This window comes from Daldinia childiae, assembly GCF_008694065.1.
Source record: "Daldinia childiae strain JS-1345 chromosome Unknown Scaffold2, whole genome shotgun sequence".
Classification (NCBI taxonomy): Eukaryota; Fungi; Ascomycota; class Sordariomycetes; order Xylariales; family Hypoxylaceae; genus Daldinia; species Daldinia childiae.
The window spans coordinates 1,947,535-1,965,528 of NW_022984643.1; the positions used below are offsets into that span (position 1 = coordinate 1,947,535).

General features: G+C 47.3%; 8 protein-coding genes across 9 annotated transcripts; 5 read left to right on the plus strand and 3 right to left on the minus strand.

Annotated features, from left to right (window-relative positions):
• Positions 1–699: 699 nt before the first annotated feature.
• GL218_01447 (uncharacterized protein) lies at positions 700–3,417 on the plus strand (the record flags this gene model as incomplete). The annotated part of the gene is made up of 6 exons (XM_033577916.1): positions 700–896; positions 946–2,002; positions 2,053–2,740; positions 2,799–3,030; positions 3,088–3,140; positions 3,197–3,417. 6 exons carry the CDS (start codon positions 700–702, stop codon positions 3,415–3,417), a joined length of 2,448 nt encoding a protein of 815 aa, XP_033438011.1.
• A 524-nt stretch (positions 3,418–3,941) lies between these two features.
• Positions 3,942–6,671, plus strand: GL218_01448 (uncharacterized protein; the record flags this gene model as incomplete). 2 transcript variants are annotated; one of them, XM_033577917.1, is made up of 3 exons in its annotated part: positions 3,942–5,394; positions 5,731–5,973; positions 6,028–6,671. In XM_033577917.1, the coding sequence occupies 3 exons, from the start codon at positions 3,942–3,944 to the stop codon at positions 6,669–6,671; spliced, it is 2,340 nt and encodes a 779-aa protein (XP_033438036.1). The 2 variants fall into 2 exon arrangements, with proteins under 2 accessions (XP_033438036.1, XP_033438035.1); XM_033577918.1 differs by having other exon boundaries at positions 3,942–5,973.
• A 127-nt stretch (positions 6,672–6,798) lies between these two features.
• On the minus strand, positions 6,799–7,211 carry GL218_01449 (uncharacterized protein; the record flags this gene model as incomplete). The annotated part of the gene is made up of 2 exons (XM_033577919.1): positions 6,799–6,926; positions 6,983–7,211. 2 exons carry the CDS (start codon positions 7,209–7,211, stop codon positions 6,799–6,801), a joined length of 357 nt encoding a protein of 118 aa, XP_033438034.1.
• Positions 7,212–8,673: 1,462 nt separating this feature from the next.
• GL218_01450 (E3 SUMO-protein ligase SIZ1) lies at positions 8,674–10,361 on the plus strand (the record flags this gene model as incomplete). Its single annotated transcript, XM_033577920.1, has 4 exons — positions 8,674–9,058; positions 9,118–9,467; positions 9,537–9,639; positions 9,913–10,361. 4 exons carry the CDS (start codon positions 8,674–8,676, stop codon positions 10,359–10,361), a joined length of 1,287 nt encoding a protein of 428 aa, XP_033438216.1.
• A 1,215-nt stretch (positions 10,362–11,576) lies between these two features.
• GL218_01451 (Trafficking protein particle complex subunit 6B) lies at positions 11,577–12,474 on the plus strand (the record flags this gene model as incomplete). Its single annotated transcript, XM_033577921.1, has 3 exons — positions 11,577–11,863; positions 12,023–12,230; positions 12,343–12,474. The coding sequence occupies 3 exons, from the start codon at positions 11,577–11,579 to the stop codon at positions 12,472–12,474; spliced, it is 627 nt and encodes a 208-aa protein (XP_033438217.1).
• A 670-nt stretch (positions 12,475–13,144) lies between these two features.
• GL218_01452 (Malate dehydrogenase, cytoplasmic) lies at positions 13,145–14,476 on the minus strand (the record flags this gene model as incomplete). The annotated part of the gene is made up of 7 exons (XM_033577922.1): positions 13,145–13,285; positions 13,336–13,480; positions 13,532–13,994; positions 14,053–14,140; positions 14,202–14,312; positions 14,373–14,404; positions 14,464–14,476. 7 exons carry the CDS (start codon positions 14,474–14,476, stop codon positions 13,145–13,147), a joined length of 993 nt encoding a protein of 330 aa, XP_033438218.1.
• Positions 14,477–16,005: 1,529 nt separating this feature from the next.
• GL218_01453 (putative 60S ribosomal protein L28e) lies at positions 16,006–16,778 on the minus strand (the record flags this gene model as incomplete). The annotated part of the gene is made up of 5 exons (XM_033577923.1): positions 16,006–16,183; positions 16,257–16,381; positions 16,455–16,478; positions 16,547–16,641; positions 16,733–16,778. 5 exons carry the CDS (start codon positions 16,776–16,778, stop codon positions 16,006–16,008), a joined length of 468 nt encoding a protein of 155 aa, XP_033438219.1.
• A 753-nt stretch (positions 16,779–17,531) lies between these two features.
• Positions 17,532–17,903, plus strand: GL218_01454 (uncharacterized protein; the record flags this gene model as incomplete). Its single annotated transcript, XM_033577924.1, has 1 exon — positions 17,532–17,903. One exon carries the CDS (start codon positions 17,532–17,534, stop codon positions 17,901–17,903), a length of 372 nt encoding a protein of 123 aa, XP_033438212.1.
• Positions 17,904–17,994: the final 91 nt, after the last annotated feature.

Sequence of the window (17,994 nt, forward strand, 5' to 3'; positions counted from 1 at the left end):
TTTTGATTCCGAGCTTTCCTTGAAGCTCTATAGCGACCCCTTTATAACTGCGACTCATGCTGCCTACATTTACCAGATTGATCTCTTTCGGTCCGGTTCATATCTGCTTGTATTTACATTCAGAAACTGCCTTCTCTATACATGCAAGTTTTGTGACAATGTCAATTTAGCATGTGGCGTTTATCAACCCAGTTACTCTGTCGACACGTTCCTACAAACTACCTGGAAGACTTGATTGCTGGGACTACGATTGTGTGTTGACACCAACACAGCGTTGCAGGACCGTAAATATAGAAGTCTGTCAAACGCGTTTATACATAGATAGGTACGAAGAAAAATGGTGGGCATTGACAGGAAAATATCAGTAGCCTAGGAAACATCGTCTCTATGTAGGTTCTTTGCGTGGATGAGTGTAATTGGGGATACGCGTTTGTTTAGATATCTTCAAAAGGTTACTTATACTACCTTATGGAAATATAAACAGTAGAGTTTCAGACGTCCTATTATTCTACCTTACTTGACTTTTAGTTTTGTTAATTTGCTGCTCACTGCTTATGTATCTGTGCGTACTTCAATCTCCCTTATCACTAAACCAATCCATCGTAGAGGCTTATAACTATTCACATATAGGAATAGTTTCCCTTCATAGGAATATTGAGCCTATTACTCTAACTATTCACTACTAGACAAGATCACGATATGGCACATAAGTCGCAAACACCGCATACCCCCCCGGAGGACTGGAGATTCTCAGACGATGACGAGTCTTACACCTTGGAAAATAAGGTCACGCTTGAATCCATCAACCAGCGAATGACCATAAATTTCCCCATCGTCTCCAATTATGCTTCTCACTGGGGTCCTGTGGAGGCATTCCGCGAACTCGTACAGAATTGGTGAGTTAATATAGTCTAGCTTCACGGTGTCGAGCTAACTACCGTGTAGGAGAGATGGGATCATCAAGTCCTTCGAGATAGCTGAGGACAGCTTTCGTGTTACATGCACGGAGGGCATTTATGGAATCATATTCAAAGCTTCCGGGGCTAAGAATTCTTATCCAGGGCAAACCAAAATACCGGAATGCTTAGGATATATTAGATGGTTTAAACAGAATGGATTCGGCACCGTGGAAGTCACGAACAGACAAGCTACACTCCAACCCTGGCACCTTGACATGGGAGGGACGAGCAAGCGTAATGTCACAAACCAAGCGGGCGCCCACGGGGAAGGTCTCAAAGTTGCTCTTCTAGTTCTTCTACGAAGGCCTCAGAATCATGCGGTCCGATGTCGTTCTGGGGGGTTTTCATGGACCTTCAACTTTACTAATCAACGAAGACTTGTTACCAGTCTTACTAGGATGACACCTACCGCAATCCAAAAAGCCCATGATCAAGCAACGAGCGACGTGAAAAACAACCTAGTACCCATTGAAACTTCACCTAGCGAAGATGTCCAGTTTTTCATTGGCGGCAATGGTACTGGCCGGGATGAGAATGGATTCCCAACAAAAAGGAATGAAGTCACAAAAGAACAGTTCAGGAATTGGACCAAATCGGCACTTTTCCTACAGAGTGTTGATGACAACAATATTGTGAGAACGGAAAGGGGAGACTTAATCCTAGACACTCGATTCAGCGGAAGTATCTACCTAAAGGGTCTATTGCTGAAAGAATCAAGGAATGGTAGATCCGCTAGTATTACTGGGAAAAAGCTGCAGTATGGATACAATTTTGCAGATGGAGTCGCGAACCGCGAGAGAGAGTTCCTAACTCATGCCGACGACGAATTGACGGCTATTTTACGCATTTGGAACCGGGCCTTCCGTATCCAAGACAACATGGTCGCGAAGTTCCATGAACTCCTTAACTCCGAGAAGCCAGAATATGCGGATGTCTCACAGGCGGAGTATTTTATCTTCTCAGATATGAGAGATTATATTAAGAAATTCATTCTTAAGGAGTTCAAGGACAAGTGGCTCTATTCCGCTAAAGAGAGAAGCCAGGTATGTACCAATATTTTAATCCACAAGGCTTACTTGCTCACATTATCTAGAACACACGGTTTGACCAGATTGTCCAAGGCTTGGGCCGCGAGGGTCTTGAGATAAAAGACTCCTACTGGACCATTCTAAAGGAATGTGGATTTAGAACGGCAGAAGAGGAGGAAAAAAAGCAATTCCTAGCAGCCGAACCTACTGCTATTCCGGATACGGGCTTCGCCCAGTCCGTCCATCGACTGATTCGAGCTGGCCTCGACTCATGCCCTCAGACCGCTGATATATCTGTGCTATTCGTCAACGCTGGCAGCGTAGGGCTAGACTCCTTCTACTCACCTTCACAGGGTTTATTCAAGGTACACGAGAAGTGGTTGACAATAAAAGGCGCAAGGGATGAGTTGGGGATTTCCAGCAGAATCCTAGAATCCTCTCTCTTGTTCAATACTGCTAAGCGCCTCTTCGCCGATGCAGTTACTCAAGTCCCGACGCATGTGTTCCACGAAGGAAATCGTTCTCGGTATTGGTATCGAAAGCAAGCGATCAGCCAAGGTGACCAGAGAATTCTGGAGTGCACTCAAATCAAGCAGGATTTACGATATAAGGTGAGACGCAACGAGGACTCAGACACACTCGTGGTCAAGTGGAATCCTGGTACTGGGTGGCTTCCAGAAACTTCAATCGATATTCATTTCCACTTGGAGTCGACCTGTTCATGTCTCAAAGACTGCCTTACGGCGAGGAAAGGTATATCTATCATGATAGGTTATCTAAGGAGGAAATATCGACTAACATATTTCAATAGTTCACTCGAAGATGGAGTGTTTCATCCAACTCAACCACGCGCAAGGTCCAGTTAACACTTGTATGGTGATGACAGCTTCGTTCAGATCTGGGTCCTGTGAGTTGGAAGTGAAGAAAGGAGAACAGTACTTTATGATACTATCGAACCGCTCGGACGCCAGCTCATTCCTCATACACTCCAGCAAGCCGTCTGCCATAGAGGAAGTGAATAGTCTACTATCGAATACTACAATGTTAGCGAATCCTTATTCCTTAATATTATTTAAGACACGTTGCTGATGTTCTTTTAGCACCTCCAAGACCCCCCAGAAAAGCCTAGCAAGTAATGGAGCGAAAACATTTGGTACGTCACTATGTTTGAACTTATAGATATATTAAGTACTGATAATATATTTATAGTCCTCAAGGATCCAATCGGCTCCCTAGATATTATGGCTCCTCGAGACTGGTTCACTAGTACCAACTCCATCGGGACCGAAGCAGTCATCGGTATCGCACAAGGCGATACTTTTCAGGTTATGTCCCCGTCTATGCCAACCGTCACGCCAACGCGCAATTGGCAACGGGGCGACGGCTACAGTAATGGTTCCCCCCGACGCGTTCGGAGAAGACTCTTTTAATTGCGACCACGGTCGATGTTGATCCTATATTCACAATTGTCGGCGATAGCAAGGAAATATTGAGAATCAACTTCGATAGCTAAGTGACAAGTATATCGTATGGATAGCCGATATTGTGCCTTCTACGACAGAAAAAGAACTGTGAAATGATAGAGGAACTATGTGTAAATATGCGAAGGCATTTTATAGTCAGACCATAGCAAACAAATTAATAGGGGATGACGAAATGAAGCCTTAAGAGTTGTACCCCAAGTTAGGTACTTTGGATATTTAATATATGGGTTAATTACAAAATCCGAGTATTGCATATCTAAGATATCACAATGCAAAATGTTAAACTTTTAATGACGTCCTAATAACGAGAATCGGATCCTTGCAAAAAACAGTAACGACGCGAACAACTACATTTAGTAGCACTGATATGACGCTTTATTATACGGCAGTTACCGAGATATAATCACAACTAACCCTGGCGTAGCTGATTACGAGATGCGAAGGGATATCATCTATTAGGACCATTCGAGATGGCAGACGAAGAAGATGAGCAACGCGCGCAAACGAGCGACAACGATTTAGACCTCGACAAAACAGACTTGAGTAGCGAAGATGGCGGCTCCGGCGACGAGGGTGAATCCCTACAAGTGGAATGGCTCGCAACAGGCCGAGAGAAACGATCTACGGCTGGCAACCGCATGAAGTCCATGATCGCTGCCGAAGAACCCGACGATGATCTCGAGCTCCTCTTCGCTGAGGATGAAGATGACGCAGGTTTCACTGATATCGAAGATGCCGGCTCTGATGTGCAGATGGACTCCTCATCGGACGAAGAGGATGCGCAAGAGAACGGTGACGAATTAGAAGGGGAGAAGGAATTGGAAAAGCGTGCGCGGGAGAGCAAACAAGCTGCACGAAAGCGAAAAGCCCAAGAAGCGATCCCCGTCAAGTTTCGCAAGAAAGTCAAGATTGCGCCAACCCCTTCAGGAACCTCGATGGCGCCCGAACCGAAGCCAAGACCCAAGAAGAAATCCGAAAGGATAAGTTGGCTACCTTCGCCTGCCGACATGCCCACGCGAGCTTCCAAACGAGAGACCACGATGCTCAGCAAGGAGCAGCTACATCAACAAATGATCGAACGTGAAGTCAAGCGTCTCAAGCAAGTCGAAGCTATGGAGAAGAAAGCTAAGAGGATGGAAGCCCTGAAGAAGCCACCCATGACGCAGGCTCAGAGGCTTGCCGAAGCTGTTGTCGTAGAGAAGAAGAATTCTAAAAGCTTAAATCGCTGGGAAGAAGCCGAGAAGCAGCGGGAAGAAGAACGAAGGGCTAAATTGGCGGCTTTGAACAACCGAACCCTTGATGGTCCGGTTGTAACTTTCTGGAGTGGAGTTGGCGAATGGATTGATGGCAAGTTGAAACACGTTGGCAAGATCGTCACCATTGAGGAAAAGCCAGCTAAAAAGAAACGAACCTCTGTCGCTGGCCACGAAATATCTACGGATCCTTCAAATACGGAGGATCCTGACAAACCTAAAGAGTCTGGACCAGTCAATATAGATAAAGCAGAAAATAAAGAGCCAGGACCAACCTCAACTGAAGTCTTAAAAGCAAAAGAGAGCGATGCTAAAGATGGAACTACGCCGAGTCCCACCGTCTCTAAAAAGCCCATGACGGACAGCGAAAAATCATTACCTGCATTGGACTCTACAACTGCGCCAACTCAGGCAACACCAGTTGCGGTTCCTAGTGCGCCTCCAGTTGTGCCGGGTCAATCTCCAAAAGATATAATGCCTCCACCTCCGGTAGCGAGCTTAAGTGAACCGCCACCCCGACCTCAGGAGCCAAAGCCCTCGGAAGCCAAAATTCCAGAAATGAAAGCACCAGATATGCGGCCTCCAGTAACAGGCATTTATACTACCAGCGTATTTGCGCCTCCTCAGCCGTCACAACTAATGAAACCACTGGAATTGAAACCTCCTAACAGTTTCTTAGCTCCACCGGCGGGAATTACTCAAGGCGGCCTTTCTATGCCAATGATAGGTTATCATTCTACCCCTAATACTACCAACCCTTCAACCGTCCTGGCACCCCCTAATACAGCCCAAAGGCAATCACCTCTTTCTATGCCTCAGACGGGAGCTTGTCCTCCTCCTATGTCGACCCCATCTCACCCTGTTCAACCTTTAACACAACCTGGTCCGACTCTCGCGCCTATGCCTACACCTACACCTACACCCACACCTAAACCTGTAACTACTTCTTCTATACCTACCTCCTCGCTACCTCCTCCACCTGCTCAAATATCTACACCGACACCAGCGCACAAATCTACTTCAGCGGCACGATATACTCCTAAAACTCTTAGCACCACCAAGTCTTCTAAGGCCAACGCCCAGAGACATCAACCTAAAGAAGCCCCTCCACCACCCCCGCCATCACCTCCTGCTAATGGTAAAGCCACGCGAAATTGCATTATCTTGCAGAACTTTAACGAGAATGCTGTGAAGGAAAAAGCCGTACAGAATCAGATTCTGTTCGGCAAGGACATGGCTAAGCTGAGCAGTAAGTTGTTCCGTATTGTGACGTCCCTCATATTCGGATACTAAAGATATACAGAACCGCCGCCAGTTCCTCGTTGCATCATCACTAATCACCCGGCACGCTATAAAGACCCTAAAACTGGACTGCCATATTACAATGCGTACGCATTCCGGGAGATACAGAAACTCTGGCGCGGGGAATATAGATGGAGTCGCTTGGCGGGTGCGTGGATGGGCAACGGATCTTATGCGGCCACTGGCGTGCCGGCTCGGTTTTTGAACCCCGACGCACCGGGACCGGAAAAGAAAATGGATACCCCCGAAGGTCCCAAGGAAGGCGCGCCAGAAATAGATAAGAATGCTGTTTCGGCTGTACCAGTTACACCAGTTACACCAGTCACATCTACTAAGCCAAAGGAATCGGTTACCATTGCAAACGTAGTATCTCCGCCAGTGGCTACTACGCCGAATCAACCTATGATAGAGGCTGAGATTTCAGCTCCTCCAGCTTCAACTCCAGCTCCAGCCCCGTCGCAAACTGATGTATTAGCAACACCTTCAAATTCAACACCCGCTACTATTGCGCCTCCAATAACCCTGGACACAGGTCCAGATGCGGTTCCTTTAGCTTCTCCAACTCCTCTAGCTCCCTCAGTTCCAATATCGGCTACAAATGCAACGCCTATGGCGACTGGGGGTCACGTAAATAGCGAGATGTGATATCTCCAAGAAGGGTATCATTGTGGGAATCAAGTATAGACCTAGATATACCTACGTACTACCAAAACACAACCGAACGCCTAACAATGCAATTCACCATAACCTACTCCTTTGATACGTCTTGCATCTAGCGTTTCTTTGTCTTCTTCTTGTCGCCATACTTGGGGAAGACGATCTTGCTGGTCTTCCTCCGCTTCTCAATGCGCTTCTTATCGCTGCGTTTGCTTGTGGGTTTGGCGCTGTCAACGTCCATTGCTACGAGATTATTAGAGACTATAAAACATGGTACAAGGTTTAGAATCGATACTTACTGTTATCGGCCTCTGCTGTAGCAACATCTTCTTCCTTGGTTGCATCTTCCTCAGCACCGTCTACAATCTTCATATCATCCCCTTCAGGCTGAGGCTTGGGCTGCGCAGCCAATTCGAGGAGCTTGGCAGAGAGACGTTCGGCTCGGGCTGCTTCGACGGGGCCGAAGACCTTGGCCTTTAGGCGCTGGTTGTTGGTCTTGCGCGTGCTGGCGCGGGAGCTCTTCGCCATTGCTAAAAGTTGATTGGGAGAATGGGATGTTTGATTAGAGGGAATGAATGTATTGATGTCCTTCGAGAATGGGTTTGCAAGACTTGAGAAGTTATCAGTTAGTATGAAATTTTGAACTTTATATACGAATTGACGCAAGTAACGGAAAATCAAGTGGGATTCCAGGAAGAATAGTATAAAATATCCCCGAGTTAAACGGTGTTGGCAGATTGGAGTATGCTTACCGTAAATATTTCGACTTGTACAACTATATTAGCGATGGCAAATTCAAACAGTCGAATAAGAAAAAAAAAATATTTAGACGGGTTTGAATGCTCCGCACACATTTGGTGGGGCAATAGATTAAGCCTTGCCGTAGATCCCGCTAAGATAGAAGCTACCTAGTACAGGGTATAAGCAAGGGTAGCGGGATGCGCGTACTATGTAGGTACAGATGTACATCGTACATAATTAAAGTACCTAACCTAACCTAAACCTAAGTGATTTAGTTATGTAACCTATGGGTATCTACTTAATGCGGTAGGCGGTGAATTTTCTTTCATAGGAGCGATACCTCACTTATCATTATCAGCCGCCGAGTACGTCGCAGGCACCTCCAAAAGCCCCGTACCTTTTTTCCCGTTGCCAAATCTATTAAAGCTGACATTCTTTTTACAATATTTCAATGGCCAAACCAACCTAGCCCGACCTAGTTTCGCTTATAATTGGAATAGTAGTTAACAATTCTTGGGTAGAAATATCGATTTATCGACTTATCGAATTTGGACGAAGCTCGAATTAGGTGGTACCTAATAAGCCTGGAGGTTAGCAGGCGCGATTTGTCGTGGGTGATAAATCGCAGTACGTTAAGGGTACATACGGAAATACGGACATAGGGACTCAGGTTATTTGGCCAGCCTTACAGCGAAATTTGGTACTTCTTTAGCGCACATCGGAGCCTTCCTCATGAGGCGGCTCGTTTGGATAACGTGCAACTGCGACCGCGACTGCCTTTACTGCCTTGCGAGACGGTAGCAATCATGTCCTCTAACAACACCGATATTCGATCCCTCGAGCGAATCATATCCACTTTGCTTAATAAACAGTTACAACACATCTGCTCATCCCATGGATTGAGAACAAGTGGAGTTAAGGCCAATTTACAAAATCGCATCAAGAATGGTTAGTAAAGATGAAAAAATTGAAAAAGATAAAAAAAGGATGCGATGATGTGATGATACGATGATACAATGATGGGTGCATGGTTCGATACGAATATGCGAAATATGCGAATAGAATCAAATACGATACAGCCCAAGGCAGCAGCACCAGCAGCAGCAATGTAGATGAGATTCATTGTTCTCATCTGTCGCCAACTTTTTTATATAAAGTTTCACATTTACCATCCAGATCTTCCCCCCCTCTCCCCTCGCCTATTCACTTCTTCACTTCTACATAACCTTTCTTCTCTAATCATTTCGGCATGTCCGGACGATACACTCAACCGATAGCTAACATCTACCTTACAGCGCTCCATGAAAACTACCAGTCCGACCCCGCGAGATACAACGCGATACGCGACACGATAATGAATATCCGAGGAGGAAACTCTGGTCCACAGAGTATGGCTCCTCCGTCCAATTTGGGCGTACAACCTCAGAGTCGCTACTATAACTCGTATGGCTCATACCAACCAGCAGGTTCCAGTATGCCCCAACCGAGTCACGGCTATAGCAACGGCGCCAGTGTTGTCGGGAACGGTACCGGGTATCCCGTTGCTTCTAGAGCAACTCATTCAGACAACATCTTCAAGAATACGCCCTTCTACACTATCGAAAAGAGGATCGGCCCGCTTCACACGTGTCCCGGTAGGATGTTCCTATAAGACATATATCGCTTTCTTGTAACAACTCGACTGACATTTCAGTCTTAGTCATGAACAACCACCGAAATTCCATCACCGTAACCTTAAAAGCTAGCGACTACCCAGATCTTGGGCGATGCGCGACTTACTCATCTACTAAGCTCATGGTATTCTGCGGAAGTGAAAATACGGGCCTTCAGGATATCCAGTTCCCCCACCAGTCCGAAGTCAAGGTGAATGACGATGACATAAAACATAATCTTCGAGGCCTCAAGAATAAACCAGGATCAACCCATCCGGTTGACATTACCCCCTTTTTAAGACTGAAGCAGACCAACTATACTAACAAAATCGAGTTTACTTATGCTCTGACCACTAAGGTACGGAAGCCTAAAGCTTCAAGAGGGACTCAAGTGAGTCGACCCCTGGACACCAAGTGGTGGTTCTATTTACTCTGTATCTCGCTAACAGTATTGAAATAGAAGTTCTACCTGGCGTTATACGTATGCAAAACACACCCAATCGATGAATTAGTTACAAGGATCAAGGCGAAGAAGATATCCAAAGTCTCGGTCATTCGCGAGAGTACGGCATGAATCGCCTCTGATACGAAGCCACATGCTAATATACTTCTAGTCTCCAAGAAAGCCAACGATCCAGACGTTGTAGCAACTTCCCAAAACCTATCTCTAAAGTGTCCGCTTAGTTATGCAAGATTAAAGGTTCCCTGCCGAGGAACATCGTGTAATCATATCCAGTGTTTTGACGCGAATTCATTCATGCAGCTCCAAGAACAGGGACCGACTTGGAGCTGTCCAATCTGCTCTAAATCTGCGCCGTTTGATACTCTTGCGATAGACGAGTATGTACAGGAAGTCTTGGAGAACACTCCTGAGTCATGCGAGCAAGTCACCATTGAACCGGATGGTCAATGGAGAGTGAAGTCTGAAGAGCCAGAACCGACCCGATCTCGGCCCCCTACCGGTGCCAAGATAGAGGATGATGACGATATATCAATACTCTCCGACACCCACGCTTTTGGCAACGGTATTCCCGGTGGGCCAATAGGCAGTATGAGGAATACCATGAGCACACCGAGTCGCTCTTTTCTTGGCGGCGGAACGCCCAACGGCGGTCATCGAGAGACGCCGAATACGCAAAGATCTGGGAGCAGCAAGCGGCCGGCAGAGGTTATTGATCTTACCCTCAGTAGCGATGAAGATGATGAACCTATTGTTCGCCCTCCAAAACGTCAAAACTTAGGGCCGACTAATGGTCTGAACTTTCCTTCTGCATACAGTTATTAGAAATATACGTCGTATTCGCCATAGCCGCACGACGTAGTGGATTTTTTTACAATATCAGGCAATGGAATTCGTAGAAGAGTGGATGGAAGTACTCCTACGAGATTAGGAAGTTGGTTAGCATTAGGGGTTTAGTAATTATTACGCAAGGTGGGCGAGAGTAATTTCTATGACGGATATTACGACGTTTTCATGAAAAAGCATATCCTGCGGCATGGAATTCGGCATCATCGGAAGTTCGATGCGAAATCCTTTTTCTTTTGTCTTTTCACCTCCCCATCCCTAGTTCTCTCTGTACATAGAATGCGATCATCCCCTTGTGCAAGCAAGGTATGGGTATGATAGGGGCAGGAGGGGATGGTCACCTCGGCGTTAGGGGTGGAAATACCTATTGCTTTATGGAGGCTACATATGGCTGGAGTTGCGATCAAGAGGGCCAGAGCGAAGCGGTTGGACTCGGTGGACTCGGTGGACTATAGGTCTTTACCAATAGTCTCGTTTAAAAGTGAATAATAAAAACCCGATGCATTAGAATGATATGCGAGGACTTCTACTATAGCTTGTAGCGTAAGAACGACTTATGATGTTTAAGTCAATACGTATTAGGTATTTATGCATATATAGGTAGTTATAGGTATGTCCTTGATTGATTAGCGCATGCCAAGCATTTATCCACTGCTACGCAACACTGAACTTACCTCGAAATCCAGCAGCTTCAGGCCCTGTCTCTCCCACTATTCTCAGCCTCGAGCTACCAGCAACTCCTCCACGCACCACGAAGCAATAACGAAATAACGACAGATTATAACAGCACTCTAAGCAATACCATAATATATTGCTCATGCGACCGCAGCCTAATCGCCCATCCATCCGCTGTTAAACCACCAATGCGCCGCGGAAGATTACATCTCGAACGCTACGAACATCATCTACAGTTCATTACGTACCTTACGACTACCACCTCTACTTATACATATACTTATACTGCGAGTCTCCTCGGGGAAGAAGACGCAAGAGGGTAGGCAGTTTATATATATCGAAAGGAAGAGAAGAGGAGAAGAGAGGATTATAATAATAACAGCAGCTGCTAGTTATTACTTCCATACATACATACAGGAAATCTTGATATATCGACGAAGAACTGGAAATAGAAAGTAAAGCAGTGGTAGTAGTAATAAGGGAAGACAGCGAGATATAAAAAAAAGAAGGACACCAACCATGTCGTCGTTCGACCAACCCCTCCCGCCCTTCAACGCCTCGGATCCGAACGCCTCGTTCCTGAGCACGTCGTGTCTGGACTTCCTGATGATCGAGCTGGTGCCCATGGCGTACCGCGTCGCGAACGAGCTGGATGCGCCGGAGCCCGGCGCCGCTGTTGCTGCTGGTGAGAATGGCGGGGAGACGGGGACAGGTGGACAGAAGCTAGATGAGGACGAGGAGAGGGATGCGGTTTTCTTTAGGTTGGATGGGCTGGGGTATAGAGTTGGGTTGGGGCTTGTTGAACGGTATGCTTCTGTCTCCCATATATATTTCTCTTCTTTTTCGTATTATACGATACTTTACTCCTCTATCGGCACTATACTATCTTCTAAAACTTCTAACTACATCACACTTATACCTCTCTCTTTCTATATATACATAACTCTACTAACACGAACCCACAGCTTCTCCCGCGACCGCCCACGCTTCAACGACACTCTGGACGCCATCAAGTTCATATGCAAGGACCTGTGGATGCTAGTCTTTAAGAAGCAAGTCGACAACCTCAAGACCAACCACCGCGGCGTCTACGTCCTGACAGACAACGCCTTCCGCCCCCTTTCGCGCATGAGCGCCGATGCCGGCGGCCACGCTGTCGTGAGGGCCCAGCCTGTGCGTATTTTATTTAATCTACCTCTCCCCCTATATCCCCCTCGTCTTACCACCTACCTACCCACCCATCTACATCATCTCTAGAACAAACTCCCTTCTAACACACTCATAGTTTCTCTGGTTCCCCTGCGGCATCATCCGCGGCGCCCTCGCCGCCATGGGCATCGCCGCCACCGTCCAGGCTGAGACCAACGAGCTTCCCGGTGCCGTCTTCCAGATCAAGACCGTGCCTACCAAGCAATGAGGTCTCGTCACCTGACTTAACTTAACCAACCTACCAAGATAGACTTTGTCTATTTACTTATTACATGGCAGAATTGTCTCTTGGCACGCGGAATGTCCACGTAAGACATGCATGACAGGTTCCATCGTACCAGGATTTTGGAGGCGCGGCGGCGTAAAAGAAAGGGAAAGGCAGGGTGGGATCTAGCATTTAGAAGTAACGGCGTTTAGGTGTTTGGTTTGTTACTTTGTTGATATCTACAAATGATGTTTCTAAGCATCGCAGAGTTCCACCCCGTACCTAATATACCCCCCTTTCACCCCTTCCGTCCTATCCCGCCAACAGAAAATAATACCTTACCTAACCCCCCAGCGCATACCTCTCTAGACGAACCCCCTATACCGGTATTAATACCCGAAATACCCCCAAACCTTCTTAAAACGGACTTGGCTGGACACGATGGAGAGACATGAACTGGCTCTAATCAGGGCGATTACGTCACTCTTACAACCTATGCAATCAGATAGGATCAGTTACTCGATCTCAATTATCGCTCAACTGTCTGGTTTGACTTCTTCTATAAAACACGCCAAACCCGTGGGCAAGATGTTTGTGGTAAACACATTACATTGTAGCCGCGCCAGGCTCCATGAGCGAGGCAAGTTCATCCGGGGGTAAATCAAGGGGGTAATTACTTTTGAGGGGGGTTGTGCGCGAAGCTGATGCCCTTCTCGATATTGGTCTTCAGGCCTTGGATGGCGACGTCTACTAGAGACTTCTCCTTCTCGGTAATGCCAGCAAGAGGGTTGGTGATCTTTTCGGCACCGTTGGGCTATGGGACGGTTAGCATAATTTTACCAATACGACTGAGGGAATACGTACTCCGAGTTCAACGGGCGCAGAGAAGAACTCTAAGCCAGTGGCCTGTGCAATCTCTTCACCACCAGGGATGCCCTTGAGGTAGACAAAGCTGGGCTCGACAAGGCCCTTCTCTCCCTTGATAGCCTTCAGTACCTTCTCCGCGAAGCTAGAGCATTGTTAGCATTTGTTCCCTAGAGATAAGGAAGGCATATCTTACCGGTATCCAGCGAAAGCCATGGACAAGGTGGCGGAACCAGCACCATCCTTGGCCTTGACGACCTCGTCACCGCCGAACTGGACACGGTTGACGAGAGCATCATACTTGTCATCGGGGATTGACACGCTAGGGCTGACCTTGCTGAAGAGAGGGACGATGGTCTCGCCAGAGTGTCCACCAACAACGGGGACGGTCAGCTCAGAGCCAGTCTTCTTGCCAGCAATCTCGGCAACGAAGGTCTCGGCACGGACGATGTCGAGGGTGGTGACACCGAACAGTCTCTGGGGGTTGAAGACACCCTTCGCCTTTAGAACTTCAGCGGCGATGGGGACGGTGGAGTTGACGGGGTTAGAGATGACGAGGATGTAGGCCTTGGGGGCGACCTCGGCAGCAATCTCGATCAGGCCCTTGACGATTCCAGCGTTGATGTTGAAGAGGTCGTCACGGGTCATGCCGGGCTTGCCTGCAATTGTATGAGCTATTATGTTACATCAATTTTGAGGTAATATTTAAAGACTCACGGGGAATGCCGGCGGGGATGACAATGATGTCCGCATCCTTGAATGCAAGCTTTCCGCCATCGTCCTTGGGCAGGTAGCCTGTGACTTTCTATTTATTGTGTCAGGCTCCACGATTATCATCATGTACTACGTTGGGGGTGGTTACTCACAGCAGTCGAGGAGATGTGGGAGAGATCGGTAGCGACGCCGGGGGTGTTCACGACATCGTAGAGGGCAAGCTCGTCAACGAGGGGGGAAAGCTTGAGAAGGAGGGACAGGGGCTGTGCTTTGTTAGCTTCGAGACTCTTGCTTTATTATATTCAGAAGGAAGAATGACGAACCTGGCCAATACCGCCAGAAGCGCCGGCAACAACTAATCGCTCATTAGTATGTATACTCTTTAAACTTGAGTCCGGACATGGTGCTTCATACCAGCTTTAACCATGGTCGCGATTTATAAGTTGTTGAGGTGGGGTAAATGGTTTAAGGACTAAGACACCGGATACGTGTGTTAGTATATCTCCAGCTCCAGGCAGGATAAATCAAGTCGACAGTTTCGAAAGGAAGAGAGATTTAGACAATTGTAAAAGTAAATATGTAGGATGGGAAGAAAAGAGGTTACTTACCCTCGCGCTTTTATGTATGTAGAGCTTTCCGGGATGATGAAATCGGGAAAGTTGAGTTGATACGCAAGAAGGCGGGGCACAAGGACGTGAAGTAGAAGGAGGAATCCACTTTAGCTTTATTGCTGTTTGGCGCTACCCCACCATCTCCATCGTGCCTACCTTCTTGCATTCTTGTTATCCCACCAAGAACAAGAAAGCATTCACATAATCCCGCGCCTGCAGGAACCAATCACGTTTGGATTTCGAAGCAATGTTTCTTATTTAATTGGCTATTCGTGATCTCATTTCCGGCAGGCGAGCTTATAACTGCTTTAGCTCTTCCGCCGTATAGCAAATAGTTAACCTACCTAGGTACGGATCCGTACATACATGCTGAAACCACATGCATGGAAGTTTGTTTCCTGGGCATCTCAGGTCGGCGGAGCTGATGGCAAGGGTTAAGAGTTGAACTACATAATGCTATGTCCGATGATACTATGAATTAACTGCGAAACTGCGAAACTGCGAAATACCTACTCAACATCTTACTAGCATTTGTGATCCCTCAAGGTGACCTATCGTCGGTGTTCTTTTCCTCCTATTGGAAGTTACCTACCTAAAGGTACAGAGCTAACTAGCGTTTAATCCAAGTGCCCAGTCCCAGTTCCAGTCCCAGTCGCCTTATTCCTCTAACCCGAGGCTATTGTCCGGAATGGAGTTTTCATATATTGGCTTGTGGCAGTTTTACATCATAACCATTTCCCGAGGTTCACTTCTCGGTATCGGGCAAGGCCGGACAGGTTAAAACCAACTCCATTCAAGTTTTAATAGCTTTTTAATTCTTTCACGGCTTCAAAAGAAAAAGAGTAGCCGACGTAATAATTTACTCGTTATTAATAGTATGAAGTTTCCCGGCTTACCCCTAAGTTGGTTGCCAAGATAAAGTACCTTACCTTAGCTACATACACGTTACGCATATTACCTAGTATGTAACGATCTAGGCGTTAAATAACTCAACCCATATCTGCATGTACTACATACGTATGAGCTCAGGTTTGCTGCTGCGCACACCGCTCCCGCCGAGCGTCACCAAGGCTACTAAGGTAGGATTGCCCGGGTAGTCATACCGGATTAGACTGGCACCATCTTGTCCCATTTGTTTTCCCTAGGGAATACGTGCTAGGAAGCATGCGAGATAAGTTCAAAATCACACCAAAAAGGAGGCATTTTTCGTTGAAGGATTTCCTCAAACTCCTTAGGAACTTAGATTGACTACCAAAAATGCATATGCCTTATTTACCGGCCGGCCTTATCTCTGCAGTCATTACCCAGTTAGTCCTTCCATCCCCTCTCCTTGTATATAAGGAGCTTATGACTCCGCGGCGGCAGCAGCCTTCTTGGCCTTGGCGCCTCGGGGCTTCCTCTCGGGTGTAGGCTTGGGTTCCCGCTGGGACTGGCGGATGGCAGAGACGCGGGAGACGGCAGCCTCACGGAGGTCGGGTCGGTAACCGGACTTGGCAGTCTGGTTGGCAACGGTCTTGTAGATCCTGTGTAGTTACGCGTGTTAGTAAACTGGGTTGCGATCAACCGGCAGGACGTAGATATCCAAGAGAAACTGACTTTCGCGTAGCCTGGCCGCCGCTGTGGGTGACCTCGGTGGTAGACTTAGCCGGCTTCTGAACAGCTGACTCCTTCTTGCTGATGACCTTGACGCCGTTCTTCTCCGCGGGCTGGACACCGATGGCCTAATTTTCCAACTGTAAGTCTCGCTGAAATATCGAACCTTATTATACCGTGTTATAACCGTCATGTTCATACCTTAGTGTTCACGAATCCAGCATACTAGTCCCACGTTAGCTAAGTCTTCCTAATTTCAACATAACTTCCAAAGCCATAGTTAGATCCCTTACCTTGCGGCTGTGGAGGTTGGTCAAGTTAAGAGGGTCGCGAGAGAACTGAATACCGCCAGACTCCTTGCGCTTGACGAGGTAGGAGTTGTTGCTACCTGTGCACGTTAAAATTATAATGTATTAGCCTCTCTAACTACCACCTAAAATCTAGCCGATCGAGCTCGTAAATTATGCCCAGAAACTTACGGACAAGTTCCCAGACTAGGTCTGAGGAGATGTTGTTGGTGGCCATTTTGTATGAAGGTCGAGATCGTGAGATTCGCGGGAATGAGGTTTCAATGGGCCGGAGTTCTGCTCTATCGTGACGACCTTGTTACGATTTCAAAAAGTTCACAGGCGCAAATGATCGAGTGTGGGAGTCGCTTAATTGGCCGTATCGGTATTAGCGTATATACTTGTACTATGTATACTTTCAATAATATTGAATGTACATTAGTACATGGCTCTATCTGCTTCAAACATGGGACACGTAAGACGCACGAGCCACATGTCTCGTCAAGTCTACGCCTCCAATACCCACTCAGCTCTAATTGGCTACATTTTCCCATTTGCAGTTCTGTCGTCAGTCCGGTTAAGACGGCCGGACCCTACGATCCACCCTCCCCATTCCACTAACAACTTCGGACTGCTTTTCGATTGCGAGAAAGACCGTCTCTTCCGATGGCCTACGCGTAAAAAAATAAAATCACGATACCCATTTACTTCTTCTAACTCGTTTTTTTTGCGATTGCAATTTTCACTCACTCACTCTATCCTTCTTTTCCTTGTTTCTTTTTCCCTGTGTTTCTTCGACTTTCTAGCCGCGAAACCTTTACTTCTGAAACTGTGGCTTTCTAATCCACCACTATCGGCTGCCTCAATTCGATCCGCCCACTGTGATACCACCATCTTATCCTCGCGCACGAGCTCAACTCAACGCCACTTCTTTTACTCCCGTCTGCGCAACGAATTCAACTCACCTACATACCCTCCTCGAAATCGAAAAATGGCATACCTCCTCTATTCCCTAACCTTCCTCGTGCTCGTCACCGGCACGATCCTATACCTAACCCGGAATTACTGGGTGACGTTTCTCCCCGGACGCTCGCATCTATACTCGCGGCTCCCCGGCTCTTTCGCGGGCGATATCGAAGCGGGTCTGTCGAGCAGCACCTTCGATCTAGGCGCGAACGTAGAAGGGGGCGATGCCCGCGCAGGTCTTGACGACGAGGCGAAGGCCCAAATTCTTGCGATTATGAAGAAGAGGCGCATGCGCTTCGATGAGGCGCGCAGGGTCTACATGGAGCAGCGATTCAGCGCAAATGGCATCGCGGCGGATGGGAGACCGAAGGACCCCAAGTTCGTCAGTTTCTCATGAGCGTGCGCAATTGTAAACCCTGTTGGTCTACGATGAGTCGTGTCCGCCCTATAGGTGTAAGGGCCTGGGTGTGTGTATATTTATAGGTTTG